Source organism: Ammodytes marinus, assembly GCF_949987685.1.
Source record: "Ammodytes marinus genome assembly, chromosome: 17".
NCBI classification, from domain to species: domain Eukaryota; kingdom Metazoa; phylum Chordata; class Actinopteri; order Uranoscopiformes; family Ammodytidae; genus Ammodytes; species Ammodytes marinus.
In genome coordinates, this window is record NC_137221.1 from 21,851,427 (window position 1) to 21,868,747 (window position 17,321).

The window sequence follows — 17,321 nt, forward strand, 5'->3', positions numbered from 1 at the left end:
GCATGATTCTATAATTTTGTGTGTTGCATTAATGTTGTGTAGAGTTTTATAAAGGAAATAAAAAAATCTACTCTTGCTCTCCTGTCATTCTGATTCTTCAAAATGTTCTCACTAATTCTCATCTTCTACACCTTTAACTTCTAAAACACAATTCATATATCAAAACGTAGACATATTTGTCACCTTTTAGCTCAAAACCTTACCTAAGCTGTAGGACTTACACATTCTCGCCACCTACATGGCCTGCCCATTGTAAAAAAAACTTTTCAATTCTTAATTCTCCTTCAGCAATCCAGTTTAGTCTCAGCTTTTCAGCATCAAGCATCAAGCATTCACACAAGTAATGCAAATTGTCTAGTTATGAATTCTTGTGTTTCATTTTGATTTGGATGATGTAATAAACTGTATCCGCCCGAGCAAACATGTAAGAAGATGGGAATGTTTTGTCTTCCATACTTTGCTAAATCCAGCGTCTTTGTATTCAGTCATTTTACGCTGCCACACACACATACACACACACAGACAGCCCGGGGCTAGCTGTGGCTCAGGTGTGCTGTTACCTGCCCAGGTTTGTTCATTCCTCCAGCAGCAGCAGCAGCAGGTAGGTGAATGTTTCCCTCTCTGTGCTGGTGGTCGGAGGCTTCGACCTTCAGCTGATTTATGACTGTCGTTCTTATTTAATGATTTTTTTTTTTACTTTATCATTCATGCATCATGTATAATGCATAATGTTGTTGCTTAATGAAGATTTAAGAATAGCTTCATAATGTTATTACCTGTGTTCGCATTAATGCAGATAAAGTTACAGTGATTTTAGCGGCAACTCCTTCACGTTTCAGCCTGAAAGTTTTTAGGGTTAGCTGAGTTTGATCTGATCTTTAATTGTAATACTCTCTTTAACAATAGACTGAACTAAAATGTTCTATGAATGAACAAGTTGCTCTGATGACCTACCTGCTACCTTTAAAATTAAACTAAAAACCTTCATGTTCACCTCTGCTTTGATCTGAATTTAGCAGTTGTATTGACAAAGCTTAAAGGGAGACCGTAGTTTACACAATGTCCTCTGCTGTTTTTATGCATTTTTTCTCTATGCATTGTGACTTTAATGCTCTTTTTATTCTTCGTGTACATCAATGGTTTTCAATTATTCTCTCCCTCTTTTATTCATCTATTGTTTATTTATCTTTTAGATACTTTATGCACGTGAATTACCTCTGTGTATGAAATGTTTAAATAAACTTGTTTCTCTTGATTTCATTACGTATAACAAAATATCTTCAAGCATTGCTACGTTATAAATTCACATTGTAAGGACTCACTGGTCATTAAACAGTACCTAGTTAGCATGCAGTATGCAACAATTGGGACACACTTTTCCTTATTTATATCATCATAACATGGCTCCCTGAATCAAATCTAATACATTTTTATTTACATAGCCCAATATCACAAATCGGACCAAATGTAGTAGTAGGCCTACATGTGGGTATTTTTCAGCATGCTGCATCTGACTTATTGGGACAAACTAAACCATACTGAAATGCAGGGACTGGGACAAACACGAGTAAATATTCCTACTGTTAGTATTTAAAACTTCAGTAGAAAAAGGTCAGTGATTTAAGCTGAGGCCCCCGACACATTCCCCTTTAGAGTTCACTAGTCGCTCCAGGGGCAACGGGGGGGCGGGGTCATATTTAAGGCATTCGCACTGCAGGTGAATAGGGTAAACTGTTTAACTTATAGATCATGCAACTTTGCTAGTCGATCACTGTCATTAAAACTGTCATTTTTTGTAGTGCAATTTTGTCAGAAATGTTAAAATAAATATGCAAATGTGTTAATATCTAACTAATTATGTTAACATTTACATCTCCTTAAAAACAAAAATGAAGGTCTTGGATAGAGCCAGAGTTCATATCTTTATTTCATTTTTACAACTAGTTAATGTACAGTTTTTACAGAATAGATTTTGCCCATAGATTTTCTTCATTTTATAAATCACAAAATACTATGTGTAGGTCTTAAAAAGGCATTTTTTTAAGAGGAAGATCTATCACAAATCAGGCAATGAACATATGGACAAATCCTTCCATAATAACCTTCAGAATAGTTCTTAGAAGGATAATGGAAACTTAAGTTGTTGTAAGTGCTTCAGAAGTTGAGATTTTCACAGACGCAAACATGCAAGATTTAGTCAAATAATCACCTGAACATAATATTTTGAACTTTGATTCATACTAATATGAAAGACATGTTCTGGAAGCTAAATAGACACAAATCTCTGAAACCATTATGTAATGTAATGTAGGCCTAATTATACATTTCTTTCACTCGTTTCAGTAACTGGATATGTGTTTCACCACTGGCCAGAGTATTCAGCACAAAATGATCTTCATCTTCTTCATAGGTGAGTTAGAATGAAGGAGGGATGTGTAATAAATAATATGTATTAGGTAGGCGTACTGTCAGTTCTCTGTTCTCTCTGCCACCCATAATCTCTTGTTGAACTCTGGTGAAAATATTTCCACTTGTTGACTTTTTTTTTTTTTTAAATCAGGGGGAAATGTTTGAGCTCATACTGACACCTTAATCTGCATGTTGTTTTAGAAAAACTAAAAGAAACACACCCTGCGTTCCAAGTGTCATACTCTTTCTTTTTCCTCTCCTACATACTACAGCTGATCATAAAAATAACGTAGTTTACATGCAGTATGCAGCAGTTGGGATATATACTTTAACTTCTTTATTTTATATATTTATATAACATGGCTCCTTGAACTTGCCTCTCGCTTATATATCGGTCTCATCGCTGGTTGATTTCAATCGGAGGCTCAGTCCATGTGATGTCATTTCTGCTGCAGTGACAATTGACAACAAAGTGATTTTGAGTCACTGACTCTACTTTACACAGGTTTAGATCTAAAGAGTCAGATCTTAATTTTTTTCGCTAGTTTTAACTGAGTGAAATATTAAAATGTTTGCTTGAACATTTTTACATGAATCAGAGGTTTGAATTTTCTCTGTCATATCATCGTCTCTTTGTGTAGTTTTCCTTCCAGCGGCTCGTCTCCAGGACCCTCAGGACCCTTCAAATCATCATCCTCCCCCTAACCCAGACCGTCCGGACCCACCGTACCCCCAGTACACTTACCCTAACCCAGACCCAGGCCTTGAGGACCCCAGAGTTCTCCAGGACCCTCAGTATCCTTACCCAGAACCAGACCCAGACCTTTACCCAGACCCTAACCTACAGGATCCTAACCATAACCCAGATCGTCCTGACCCTCCATACCCCCTGTACCCCCCGTACGCTTACCCTAACCCAGACCCTGACGACCCTAGGGTTAGAGTTCTCCAGGAGACTCTGGACCCTCAGAACCCTTACCCTAACCCAGACCGTTACCCAGACCCTAACCCCCAGGATCCTCTGGACCCACCTAACCCAGACAGTCAGTACCCCCCGTACACTTACCCTCCCCCTAACCCAGACCGTCTGGACCCTCCATACTCTTACCCTAACCCAGACCCAGACCCAGAGGACCCTAGGGTTAGAGTTCTACAGGACCCTCTGGAACCTCAGAACCCTTACCCTAACCCAGACCATTACCCAGACCCTGACCCCCAGCATCCTCTGGACCCACCTAACCCAGAACATCCAGACCGTCCGTATCCCCCGTACACTTACCCTCGCCCTCACCCAGACAGTCTGGACCCTCCATACTCTTACCCTAACCCTAACCCAGACCCAGAGGACCCTGGGGTTAGAGTTCTCCAAGACCCTCTGGAACCTCAGTACCCTTACCCAGACCCAGACCATTACCCAGACCCTAACCACCAAGATCCTCTGGACCCCCCTAACCCAGACAGTCAGTACCCCCCGTACACTTATCCTCCACCTAACCCAGACCGTCTGGACCCTCCATACTCTTACCCCAACCCAGACCCAGACCCTGAGGACCCTAGGGACAGAGTTCCACAGGACCCTCAGAACCCTTACCCTAACCCAGACCATTACACAGACCCTAACCTTCAGGATCCTCTGGACCCCCCTAACCGTAACCCAGACCATCCGGACCGTCTGTACCCCCCGTACACTTACCCTAACTCAGACCCAGACCAAGACCCAGAGGACCCTAGGATTAGAGTTCTACAGGACCCTCTGGACCCTCCATACACTTACCCTAATCCAGACCATCCGGACCGTCCGTACCCCCCGTACGCTTACCCTAACCCAGAGGACCCTAGGGTTGGAGTTCTCCAAGACCCTCTGGACCCTCAGTACCCTTACCCAGACCAAGACCATTACGCAGACCCTAACCCCCAGGATCCTCTTCACCCCCCTACTCAAGACCGTACGGACCATCCTTACCCCGCGTACACTTACCCTCCCCCTAGCCCAGACCATCTGGATCCTCCATACTCTTACCCTTACCCAGACGCTGACCCTGAGGACCCTAGGGTTAGAGTTCTACAGGACCCTCTGGACCCTCAGAACCCTTACCCTAACCCAGACCCTAACCCCCAGGATCCTCTGGACCCCCCTAACCCAGACCATCCGTATCCCCCGTACACTTACCCTCCCCCTAGCCCAGACCGTCTGGACCCTCCATACTCTTACCCCAACCCAGACCCTGATCCTGAGGACCCTAGGGTTAGAGTTCTCCAGGACCCTCTGGACCCTCAGTACCCTTACCCTTACCCAGATCCAGACCATTACGCAGACCCTAACCCCCAGGATCCTCTGCACCCCCCTACCCCAGACCGTCCGGATCATCCGTACCCCGCATACACTTACCCTCCCTCTAACCCAGACCGTCTGGACCCTCCATACTCTTACCCCAACCCAGACCCAGACCCAGAGGACCCTAGGGTTAGAGTTCTCCAGGAACCTCAGTACCCTTACCCAGACCCAGACCCTTACCAAGACCCTAACCTTCAGGATGCTCTGGACACTCCTAACCGTAAGCCAGACCGTCCGGACCCCCCATACTCTTACCCCAACCCAGACCCAGACCCAGAGGACCCTAGGGTTAGAGTTCTCCAGGAACCTCAGTACCCTTACCCAGACCCAGACCCTTACCAAGACCCTAACCTTCAGGATGCTCTGGACACTCCTAACCGTAACCCAGACCGTCCGGAACCCCCATACTCTTACCCCAACCCCAACCCAGACCCAGACCTTGAGGACCCTAGGGTTAGAGTTCTCCAGGACCCTCTGAACTCCCCTAACCCTAACCCAGACCGTCCGGGTCCTCTGGATATCCAGTGCCCCGGTGGCTCCTGTAACCCCGCGCTGGGTGATCTGATGTTGGGTCGGGAGGGGCAGCTATCAGCCTCGTCTACATGCGGACTGGACGGACCCCAGAACTACTGCATTATAGGATACCTGGAGGTCAGAGGTCACACTGACACACACACACACACACACACACACACACACACACACACACACACACACACACACACACACAAACAAACAACAGAGAGCAGAAGCTTTTTACAGTAAGTTAGTGATGTGTAGCACAGCAGCCAAACAGTAAAGCCAAGGATGGATGTGGACTCTATCCGTGTGTTTAACAGTTCAAGGTTTGTAGTGTTTCTGTGTGTGTCTGTATTTCTTTGAAGAGTTGTTGAAATGTTCCTGGCGGGTTCTGTGTGTGTGCGTGTATGTCTGAGATACTGTGTGTGTGTGTGTGTGTGTGTGTGTGTGTGTGTGTGTGTGTGTGTGTGTGTGTGTGTGTGTGTGTGTGTGTGTGTGTGTGTGTGTGGGTGTGTGTGTGTGCGTGCATGCGTGTATGTGTGTGTGTGTGTGTGTGTGTGTGTGTGTGTGCGTGCATGCGTGTATGTGTGTGTGTTTGTGTGTGTTACTATGTGTGTGTGTGTGTGTGTGTGTGTGTGTGTGTGTGTGTGTGTGTGTGTGTGTGTGTGTGTGAATAGCTGTCTCTTAATATTGTTGAAGTGCGTGAAAGGTTTCCTGGCTGGTTCATACTGCAACATGTTCTGATTTGTCATTTCACGATCCGACCTTTTCTTTCCCCTGAGGAATCATTTCCACGTCACCTCCTCATTCCTCACTTTTTTTAAACAAATATCTGTTTTTCTCCTAACCCTAACTCTCTCTGTGTGTGTGTGTGTGTGTGTGTGTGTGTGTGTGTGTGTGTGTGTGTGTGTTTGTGTAACCCTAACCCTCTCAAGATGATGTTCCTTCAAAATTTCAATAGGCTATATGAATGACACTGATCTGAACACAGCTGAACACAAAAGTGTGTAGCTCATACACCTTCACAATACAATATTTATAATTTAGTAGTACATCCGGCACCAGATAAACTGAAACGTAGATGAAAAGGCAACATTTTTCTCTTGGCCCCACGCCTTTTCAATAAAGACAGAAATGACACATGTTCCATTTTCAAATAGTGAAGTCATTGTTTTGTCATCCTAATTACTCCACTTAGAAAACTGCAGTTTCTGATCGTTTTGATCTTTATATCTTGTAATTATCTTGTCACAAATGTCTATGTGACTTTTGATGCTTAAGTGTATATCATTTGAATGTATGTTTATTGAACTGCATCACCCTTCCGGTCATGTGATGTGACTAGATTAGATAAGGGTCATGGGTCACTATAATCAAAATGTATCTGAGGAATGCCAAATTGTCGTCCGAAATGTTATGTGTGCTTTTGCACATTAAAGGATTTTTAGGAGCATTGAGCTGTTTTGTGGACTACACTTTCTTACTTTGAATATTCATTTTGGTTCAGCACCAGCAACTAAACATGGATGTGCAAAACATCTCTTTTTTTGAACTATGTTTTCAATAGGTTTTTGCATTGCTGGTGTGCAGAGAAATATTATAAATCGCTGTCGTGTGTACGGGAACCTTAGACACAGAGAAAATTGAATCCAAGCTTTTGTCAACCTTCAAATTGAATAAATGGAATGATGATGATCAATAGCAATATATAATATATAATAACAGTTATGACTGTGTGTGTGTGTGTGTGTGTGTGTGTGTGTGTGTCCAGGAGGAGCAGAAATGTTTCACATGTGACTCGCGGCTGCCGTACGATCGCTATAGCAACCCAAACAGCCACCGAATCGACAACGTCATCACAACCTTTGACCCCGAGAGGAAGATGAAGTGGTGGCAGTCTGAGAACGGTGAGATCACTCACACACACACACACACACACACACACACACACACACACACACACAGGCAGGAAGTCTGAGAACGGTGAGCTCACAAAGGTCACCAGGTTTAAACGATCAATCGCGGATAAAACACACTCATGGTAAATATTCTTTTGAATTTAAAACAGTTAAACACGTTGGAAATTGTAAAGATGAGCCGGTTTTGGTTCAAAACAAAAACCCAGATTATACTATGTATAATACCCACACCTGATTGATAATGTATTACATATGATAATGATGTCACTAACTAAGCTGTGTGTTGTCAGGAGTTCATCAGGTCAGTATCCGTCTGGACCTAGAGACTGTGTTCCAGTTCAGTCATATGGTCCTCACCTTCAAGGTAAGACACTCAAATACCTCCACACGATCCACTACCTGTCCCTACTGTGTGTGCACTGCAAAGAAAAACTATAGGGTTAATACACAGCCTAGGCTCTCTGAACTGGCATGTACACAAAGAGTATGTAAACAAAGGGGGCCCCACTAGCTAGCGACATGCCCGTTAACAGAGGCTTGGCTATGCATTAACACTGGATTTGTGTTCAGTGCACACACAATACGGAAAGGAAGCACATTTTGAAGAGATATTCACTGACTTTGAAAAAACTTGATTTTGACAACAAGCATTCTCAAGAAACACTGACTCTACCTTTAATATTTATCAACTGTTCAACTTATGAATGAGCCATGAGAACCATAGAGAAACAGCCTCTCTCTGTCTCTCTACGCAGAGCTTCCGTCCGGCGGCCATGTTGGTGGAGCGCTCTAAAGATTTTGGACGGACCTGGAAAGTGTTTCGTTACTTTGCAGAGGACTGTTCTCTGTATTTCCCCTCGGTGTCAGATCGTCATGCCGACAGCATCGATGACGTCGTGTGTGACAGCAGATACTCCGGGTCAGAGCCGTCCACGGATGGAGAGGTAAACCAGTTTACTCACACACAGAATATATCATTTCAAATCATTCTACCTAAGTCTGTTCTGAAATATTACATTCATTTTACACACTGCACCTTTAATGTTCTGCAGCCTGAATATCTTAACACATAATAATAAAAGATGTGACATAATCTTGTGTTTGTCCACTAGGTGGTGCTGAAAGCTCTGGATCCCATCTTTCACATAGAAAACCCTTATGCACCCAACATCCAAGGTGAGACTTCTGCTCGCTGATTGGCTACGTAAAATATTTCTGTTGAGTTCATCTGACTAATATTAAACATATAAATCTGATGTATAAATGTACCTGTCAAACTGAATGATTCTCATAATTCTATTATTACGCTGCTGTCAAATCCTCACCTTATTGCTGAACCATACCAGTCACATATGTAGAAACATTGGGGTGCTTTAACTTGTATGTTGTATGTATTTAAAATGGACCTCGAGTTTCTTCAACAAAGCTGACTGATTCATTGACATACTGTATATGTATATTTTGATCCTCAGATCTGATCACGCTGACTAATATCCGCGTGAACTTCACGCGTCTCTTCACGCTCGGGGACACGCTGGGACGCAAACGCAGGAATCCTCAGGAGAAATATTACTATAGTCTCTACAACATGGTGGTGAGGGGCAGCTGCTTCTGTAACGGACATGCAGAGCAGTGTAGACCAGTGGACCCAGGCAGGGGCGACGTATTCACAGTGGAAAATATGGTACGTATATACATGCACACACTGGGCTTTTTTTTATCACTTCATTACATAGACTTATATTAATTTCCTGGAGACTTGCCCTAACCATAACCACTACTTGCTCAACCCTTACCCTTAGCTTAACCTAAACCTAACTCTACCCTTATACCTTACACCCCAAAATGTCGTCATTACGTAATTGGACATCCATTTGTCCGAAAAAGAAAAGGCACACCCCCACAATAGCACACACACACACACACACACACACACACACACACACACACACACACACACACACACACACACACACACACACACACACAAAAAAAACAAAAAAAAACATAAATGTTGAGTTTACAAACTAACAGAATACACATACAAATAATGTGCAGCTTTGTTTATATTCAGGTAAAGTTTATTTTTTTTTCATTCGGGTAAAGTTATATTGTTTTTCTTCTCTGCAGGTCCATGGTAGGTGTGTGTGCCATCACAACACTGCTGGAGAGAACTGTGAGCGCTGTCAGGACTTTCACTTTGACTCCCCCTGGAGGCCAGGAGGAGGAGACACAGCCCACATCTGCAGGAGTAAATACAAACCTTTATTACAACAATAAAATAGCATTTATCAGTCTTTAGCCAATTTAGTTTGTCTACAATTATTATTAATTTAAAGTGTACTTAAAGTGTCTCCAAGGAACTTTGAAATGTTTATGAAATAGTCAAATTTTTCCTCTGATGACCATAAATGACTTGTAGTAGCAAACAAGACCATCCGTGAAAGAGAGCTATTTTTATAGAGTTATAATTTATGCCTTTGCTCGGTTCAGAATCTAAGATGAAGTTTTAGGGCCACCTTGAGGGAAATGTATTTTTGGAGAAAATTACCATATTAATTTAACATGATGAGAATTAAGTCATATATTTAGAATGTGTGTTATTTTAGAGAATTATTATCAGAAGTGTCTTTTCCCCTGCATCAAAATCAGGTTTTGTAGATTACCAGTATTGCTGAATTTTTATTATTATTATTTTTTCCTATACAATTAAGACTTTACGAAGTTGTAACTTTATTCTCAGAATTTTCCCGTACAGTACTAAAACAAAGTTTACTTTGCTTCACCATGGTCTAATTAACATTATTAATCTGACACACATATGAATACATTACCTCATGGCCATGCATCCTGCTGTCTCTCTTTCGCTCGCTTCCTTAACAAATGAATGCTCTAGCAAAGATCTTCAGTCCAGCAGGCCCTCTTGTGGTAAAAAACACAACGGCTTTGGTCCAGAGGGTGGCGCTACAATAAAAAACTATTACAAGTTCCTCCTGCCTACTTTAATATTTAGCATATTTAAACTGGTTGTTCAGACACACTGGTTACGCTATATTAATCTGTTTTTCCAATGAATCTTGTCCTGTCTCTCTCAGGGTGTAACTGCCACGGTCACTCAGACTCGTGTCACTTTGACGCTGCTCTTTATGAAGCCAGCGGCGGGAGGAGCGGTGGTGTGTGTGACGACTGTCGCCATGACAGAACGGGGCCGCAGTGTGAACGCTGTCGACCAGGTCTATTCCAGGATCCTCAGAGAGCCACGGATGACCCGAACGCCTGCATACGTACGCTGCAATGTTCACTGATGACTTTACAACTTCACGTCTATCTAGCCCTAACCCTAGCCCACACATCTGTATATGTACGCTGAAAGGCTTCTTCGTAACCCCAGTCCTAACCCACATACTTGTATACGTACGCGTCAATGTTCATTTATAACCAGGACTTTGGGATGGACAGGCCTTTTATGATAGCATGTGAGAAGTGCATGAAGAACACTTTTTTGAAGTCATTTTAATATTCGGCCTAGTAATAATTCTACATAATGTAATACAGCTGTAAAACACAGCAACAACGAATACAGGCTTGACCTTTGACCTCTCCTATCTGCAGCTTGTGACTGTGACCCCTCTGGTTCCCATGGCGGCGGCCTGTGTGACCCTCTCACCGGTCGCTGTGACTGCAAAGACAATGTGGACGGAGAACGCTGCGATCGCTGCAAACACGGATTCTACAATCTGAGAGCCGACGACCCAGCAGGCTGCCAGGGTGAGAAACTATTGATATATTATATTAGTTATATCAACTACTATGTTATGACCTTTTAAGTTCTCAGCTAGAACACATATAATCCTGTGTGTGTGTGTGTGTGTGTGTGTGTGTGTGTGTGTGTGTGTGTGTGTGTGTGTGTGTGTTTGTTTTTGCGTTTGTGCATGTGTGTGTTTGTCTGTGTCTGTTTGTGTCTGTGTTTGTCTGTGTGTGTGTATCTGTGTGTGCGTGCATGCGTGTGTGTGTCTCAGTATGCAGGTGTCATCCTTTGGGCAGTGTCGGGTCATGTGATCAGCAGACAGGAAGTTGTCAGTGTGAGCGTTTGGCGAGAGGACCACTGTGTGACCAATGTTTGGTAGGTTTAATATTATATTACTGGATATCATTGCTCAGATTACACTGACCTTTGTGAGATCCATGTTTCATTTTAAAGCTCCAGCATGTAGAAATGGTATTTTTTCAGAACCGACTAGAAATGTAATATGATATTCATCAGTAGGTTTTAATAAGTGTATAATCTGTGTTTTTATACGAGCTTAGAATGAGCCTTTTATATCTGCATAGGAGTGGGGCGCTGAGGCCGCCATGTTGCACTGCCATGTTTCTACAGTAGCTCAGAATGGACAAACGTAACGGCCTTACTTAGATATTGTGGAAAGACTTGAGGCAGTGGTGGAGAATGCCATCTTTAGTAACTAGCTTCCTGTCCTCGAGGGCCACAGTAGCTTTTGTAAATTCTCCCAAAGGGAGCGGTTAGCAAGGGAGCGTTGACAACTACAATCTCACCACTCGATGTTGCCAATTTTGCAGTTACACACTGCACCTTTAACAAAGACAGGAAAATTCAAACATCTGCTGCCGCATTCTGTTTGAAATCAAATCATATTATTATATTTTAGATCAGATTACACAGTTATATGTCTGTACAAACAACATTTATGTAACAAAAAAACAAAATATGAGAATGCTTATTATTTATTTTGCAGACAGAACTTTGCTACAGTTGGAAAATTAGATCAGAAAATTTTTTAACATAACTGAGCATGAATATAAATTAATGTTCAAACAAAGCCTTTGATAAAAATGTTATTAATTAAAACGTGTGTGTGTGTGTGTGTGTGTGTGTGTGTGTGTGTGTGTGTGTGTGTGTGTGTGTGTGTGTTTTCAGGCAGGTTTCTGGGGTTTGGGAAACTCTGGATCCAGATGTTTACCGTGTGACTGTGACATCGGAGGAGCTCAAGGAAACACGTATGTTTGTTCATCTGGTGAACGCTGTCGTCAGAATCACTTTTGTCAAAATCAGTCAATATCTCATGACGGTCCCCATTCTGTCCGTATTGTGTGCGCTCTAAAAAAAAAATCCAGTGTTGATACACAGCCTAGGCTCTGTAAACTGGTATGTAAACAAAGGCTAGCAACATACCCGTTTACAGAGTCTAGGCTGTGTTCATGCTGTGACTTATTGCCACATTGAAAAAAATTCACCCAATCAGAGACTGCAGACTTGAGAAGCAGTCATCATGCTGGACCTTTCTAAATACAAGTTTTCCTACCCCGCTATGTTAAAGCTACAGTGCGTAACTTTTTCGTATGAGCGAATGACGGTTACATTGACGCCATTGCCAAACGAGTTGATCCAGCCTATCAGCTCCTAAAAACTACTGCCTGTATTTCTCAGTATGGCAGCGTTTAAAAACTGGTGTCGCCCTCCTGACACTGGAAAACCCCAAGAAGCGGCCAAGAAAAGTTTTCAGTTGTTGATTTTTTTACCAAGAAAAAACTTGGACGCACAGCAGCAGGTATAAAATCCACGCACGATCATCGAAGATTCACCACGGGTAGATACGCCGACAGTGTTTAAGTGTAATTACTCAGAATTCCTCATGGGGGCGATGGTAGTTATACGAACTATAGCTTTAAGAACGACGAGGTAAAACTGACAGGATAAGAGCCGGTTTAAAACAGGGAACCAAGTTGATTGTGTAGATGTTGATTGTGTCTCTCTTTGCCTCCCCCCAGCTGTTCTCCGGTTGACGGACAGTGTCAGTGTTTACCAAACATGATTGGTCGTCGCTGCTCTAGCCCCGCCCCCGGGTACTTCCTTCCTGCTCTGGATTACTTCCTGTATGAGGCAGAGCTTGCTGCGCCGCTGTATGGAGGGAGACAACCGTATCATCCTCATACTGATACTACACATACTCATCCACCTTCCCCTTATATCCCTAGTCCTGAAACATATCCACCTTATCCTTATATCCCTATACCTGATACTCCTCCACCTTATCCTTATATCCCTATACCTGATACTCCTCCACCTTCCCCCTATATCCCTAGTCCTGATACTTATCCACCTTATCCTTATATCCCTATACCTGCTACTTATCCACCTTCCCCTTATGTTCCTATTCCTGAAACTTATCCACCTCCTCCATATATCCCTATTCCTGCTACTCAGCAACCTTCTTCTCTGGTGAGTATTACACCTGCAGTATTTATGTGTATACAAACCTCCTATACTAGGAACTTTGAAAATAATGTGAAACAATCAAATGTTTTCCTCTAATGATCACCTGTTTTTATATGGTTGTTATTAATGGCTTTGCTCGAGGCTGAATACTCGCCCGCCAACTCAGACCAAACCATTTAAGGCCAGGACACACCAGTCCGACTACCCGAAAATGGAGACTGCCGATTCAGGGAGCTCCAGTCTTCCCGTCGCGGCCGAAAAAGTGGAAAGAACACACCAAACCGACTGTTGCCTTTCCGTACGCTCTGCGCTTGCGCGGGACGTAATGTCTCCATAACAGCAGGCGGCGCTAATCTGTATTGTGGCCCGAAAAAATACGGAAGCCGGAAATGATGGGACGGCTCTCTAGACCATAAACATAGATATAAATACGTATTTATATTTATGAACCATAAAGAGCACCATTTTTAGCAGAGAGTGTCGAGCATGGTGTCGAGCAGTCGACAAGGGTTGATGCATGTGAGTACTCGCTGAACGAAACAAACAAACACATTAAAACGATGGCTAATTGTTGTTAGCTGTTTGTGCTACCCGCCTCACTTCCGGGCTTCACTGATTCGCTAGCCCTCCACAAATCAAATTGCTCCAACTGAAAGAAGCCCGACGACATCTACGACGACCGATTTCACAGCACACACCAAACAGATTCGTGTCCCCGCCCCCTCCCGACTCTACGACGGCGATTATCGGGCCGGTGTGTCCTGGCCTTTAGGCAGGCAGACGGGGAAAGCCTGTTTTTACTCTACTAAATCATAGTTTAATTTGCTTCATCATGGTCATATTACCTTTAGTAATCTGACATAGTCACATGTAGGCTATATAGATTACCTCATACCATGCATGCATCCTACTGTCTCTCTTTCACTCGCTTCCCAAACAAATGCACGCACCGCCGGCATGCGCTAGCAAAGATCTTTAAGACAGCGGGTGATGGTGTGGTAAAAACACTACCGCTTTGGTCCAAAGGGGGAGCTAGAATCAACAACATCTACAAGTTCCTCCTAGCTACTTTAACCTGTGGTATTTAACATGTAGTAAGCCTATTTGTTTATTTAATGTGTAGTATTTCTGTATATTAAATAGTATTCCCATGTATTCTATGATAGTATTCCTGTGTATTTGCAGCTGAGCCTGTTGCCTCAGTGTGAGCATTTCCTTAGAGAGCAGGGCTATGATGTCATCAAAGATGTCACTGGACGGGCCGTTCTGGTCCGGAGAACAAGGCGTCGCCGGCGGAGACAAGGACAGGTGAGACTTCTTCTTCTGTTTCTCACCAAACATCCCTTTCACAAAAAATGCCACATTGTAAATTGCAGAAATGCATCGTGGGAACAACCTCTCCCACACGTAGCATGGTCCTACCAGACCAGACCATTGTACTTCATTTCATTGTTACAGAAGGTCTGGAATCTTTTAACTCACAAACGTTAACTCACTTGAAGGCTGTGTAAAGTAAAGTTTAAAACTATTGGATCTGCCCAGTGCCACTCTGGATCTGCCAACCAATCGCATAACGGTTGGTCCTGATTTATGTCATGCGCCGGATTCGGACTAGAACTGAAACTCAACGTCATTGTTCTCAGCCACTCCCTCTGTTCGCTGATTGGACCGCCACAAATATGGTGGAGAAAACCCACTAATATACTGCAGACCCAGACTGACTACTGAAGGGAAATGAAAATTGAGCCAAAGTACCTAGGCGGGTGTTGCCAGGCTACTCCCACACCTAGGTTGGAGGTTTAAACTAGAATGACCTCTTCATAGTTATATGCCTCCATACAATAGCTGAATGGTGAAAATCCAGTGGTGGTAGGCAATGCTTTAAAGAAAGTAGAGCTCCTAAGAAGCTACAATATGGTACAAGGTCACTACCAACGCACAATATGTAAGGAGACTTTTACTGTTTAGTCGGAGTGGACAATTGTCTACAGTTTGAAGAAAATCTCTATACTATTTAAATATTTGGTAACACTTTATAATAACTATCCGTTGTAACTCGTTAATAGATCATTAGTAAACTCTTAATTAATGAGTATTAATGATTTGTTAAGTGTTTGTTAGCAGTTTGTTAAGGATTTATAACAATGGTAGATAGTTAATATCTTAATAATTGAATCAGTTCATCTGGGAGGTAATCCGAGATTAACTGATCACGTCACGTTCAAGTCCATGGCATGCACAGTGTGTATTGAGTTTATTTAAAAATATTTGAAAATGGGGCTGCCCTCAGTTGCCCATGCACTGTGTATAGTCTATAGCCTATTTCAGCCTCGTCAGTATCTCGGATTACCTCCCAGATGAACTGATTCAATTATTAAGCTATTAACTATCTACCATTGTTATAAATCCTTAACAAACTGCTAACAAACACTTAACAAATCATTAATAATCATTAATTAAGAGTTTACTAATGATCTATTAACGAGTTACAATGGATAGTTATTATAAAGTGTTACCAAATATGTAATAGTGTTTCCGTGTATTTGCAGCTGAACCCCGGCCTGTTGCCTCAGTGTGAGCGTTTCCTAAGAGAGCAGGGCTATGATGTCACCAATGATGTCACAGGCCGGGCCCTTCTGATACGGAGAACACGGCGTCGCCGACGGAGACAAGGACAGGTGAGACGTCTCATCCATGATTCTGACCAATGGGAGGCTTCAGATTCCGATTCAGAAAACTCTATTGTCTGTCAGAAAATGGGTATGCAAACAGAGGGTCCACCGTAGCTAGCAACATGCCCGTTTACAGAGCCTCTCTGACTCCACCTACAACAGCAGTTTCTCCTTCTTCCCCTAGATTATTTTCAAAGATGGAGGCAGTATGTCCTCACAATCCTGCTACCTGTCAATACTGTGTGTGCACAAAACTAAATCCAGCGTTAATACTCAGCCTAGTAAAGTGGTATGCAAAGAAAAGGGGCCACGGTATAGCTAGCGACATGCCCGTTCACAGAGCCGTCACTGCGCATGTGTTTTTCTCCTTGCAGCAGAGTGGAATCCCTCTGGAGGCGGGTCAAGCTCTGCAGATCATCCCCCGTCACAGAACAGCTGGGCAGCCCGTTACCTGGACCGGCCTGGGATTGGTCAGAGTGCTGTCGGGGGCGGGGCTTAGGTTCACCGTGGACAACCTCCTGACCTCCACAGAATACAGACTGGTGATTCGCTACGAGCCCGAGGTGAGATTAAATACTCAAATGAAACTCTAACTTTTTTTTTTTTACGGCTTACTGTTGGCTTAAAGATTGATTTAAAGATTTCTATTGCTTGTTGTTAAGGTTTGAAATGGTTCAGCGCCTTCTTATTTATCAGTGTTATTACATGTTCATACTCCAATCAAGGCAGTGAGGTCATCCAATCAGACGGTCCTGCATGTTCCCAGATCAAGATTTAAAAAGATAAGGTTTCTGAGCCTTTGCAATGGCTTCTCCAAATCTTTGGAATGGTTTACATAGGCATATATAAGCCGCCCGGACAGATGAAACTTTCAAGTCCTTGCTTAAGACCCATCTTGACACCTTGGCCTCTTTCTACTGTTGTCTGTCTTGTGTATTTTTTTTGTGTATATCATCCACACTCTGGTCAACTATGGCTGCTTTTAAGTGTGCTATATAAATACAATTTGAACTTGAACTTGAACTGTGCAGGCACCATGTGATTGGCTGGCTACAGTCAGCATCACCACAGTGTTGCCGGGCGACGGCAGGTGCAGCAGCGAAACAACAGGAAGTAAAACTGTGACTCTTTCTGGAAACTCCAGGTGAGACGTGACATGATGCTTCATGAAGCAAATTCACTTTTCATGATGATATCTATAAGTGTAATACTTTATCCTATTCACCTGCAGT

The 17,321-nt window shown here is 43.1% G+C and overlaps 1 protein-coding gene across 1 annotated transcript in view; it reads left to right on the forward strand.

Annotated features, from left to right (window-relative positions):
- Nucleotides 1-2,346: 2,346 nt before the first annotated feature.
- The window catches only part of lamb4 (laminin, beta 4), a 28,861-nt gene continuing 13,886 nt past the window's right edge, over nucleotides 2,347-17,321 (forward strand). Inside the window, exons 1-17 of the mRNA XM_080044950.1 lie at nucleotides 2,347-2,410; nucleotides 3,051-5,395; nucleotides 7,035-7,170; nucleotides 7,473-7,546; nucleotides 7,938-8,126; nucleotides 8,295-8,358; nucleotides 8,655-8,866; nucleotides 9,313-9,433; nucleotides 10,278-10,466; nucleotides 10,795-10,950; nucleotides 11,202-11,305; nucleotides 12,119-12,198; nucleotides 12,970-13,420; nucleotides 14,603-14,725; nucleotides 15,967-16,095; nucleotides 16,464-16,652; nucleotides 17,121-17,233. Of these exons, the coding sequence (XP_079901076.1) occupies nucleotides 2,353-2,410; nucleotides 3,051-5,395; nucleotides 7,035-7,170; nucleotides 7,473-7,546; nucleotides 7,938-8,126; nucleotides 8,295-8,358; nucleotides 8,655-8,866; nucleotides 9,313-9,433; nucleotides 10,278-10,466; nucleotides 10,795-10,950; nucleotides 11,202-11,305; nucleotides 12,119-12,198; nucleotides 12,970-13,420; nucleotides 14,603-14,725; nucleotides 15,967-16,095; nucleotides 16,464-16,652; nucleotides 17,121-17,233 (4,733 nt within the window). The 5' untranslated portion in view covers nucleotides 2,347-2,352. The remainder of the gene's footprint in view (nucleotides 2,411-3,050; nucleotides 5,396-7,034; nucleotides 7,171-7,472; nucleotides 7,547-7,937; nucleotides 8,127-8,294; nucleotides 8,359-8,654; nucleotides 8,867-9,312; nucleotides 9,434-10,277; nucleotides 10,467-10,794; nucleotides 10,951-11,201; nucleotides 11,306-12,118; nucleotides 12,199-12,969; nucleotides 13,421-14,602; nucleotides 14,726-15,966; nucleotides 16,096-16,463; nucleotides 16,653-17,120; nucleotides 17,234-17,321) is intronic.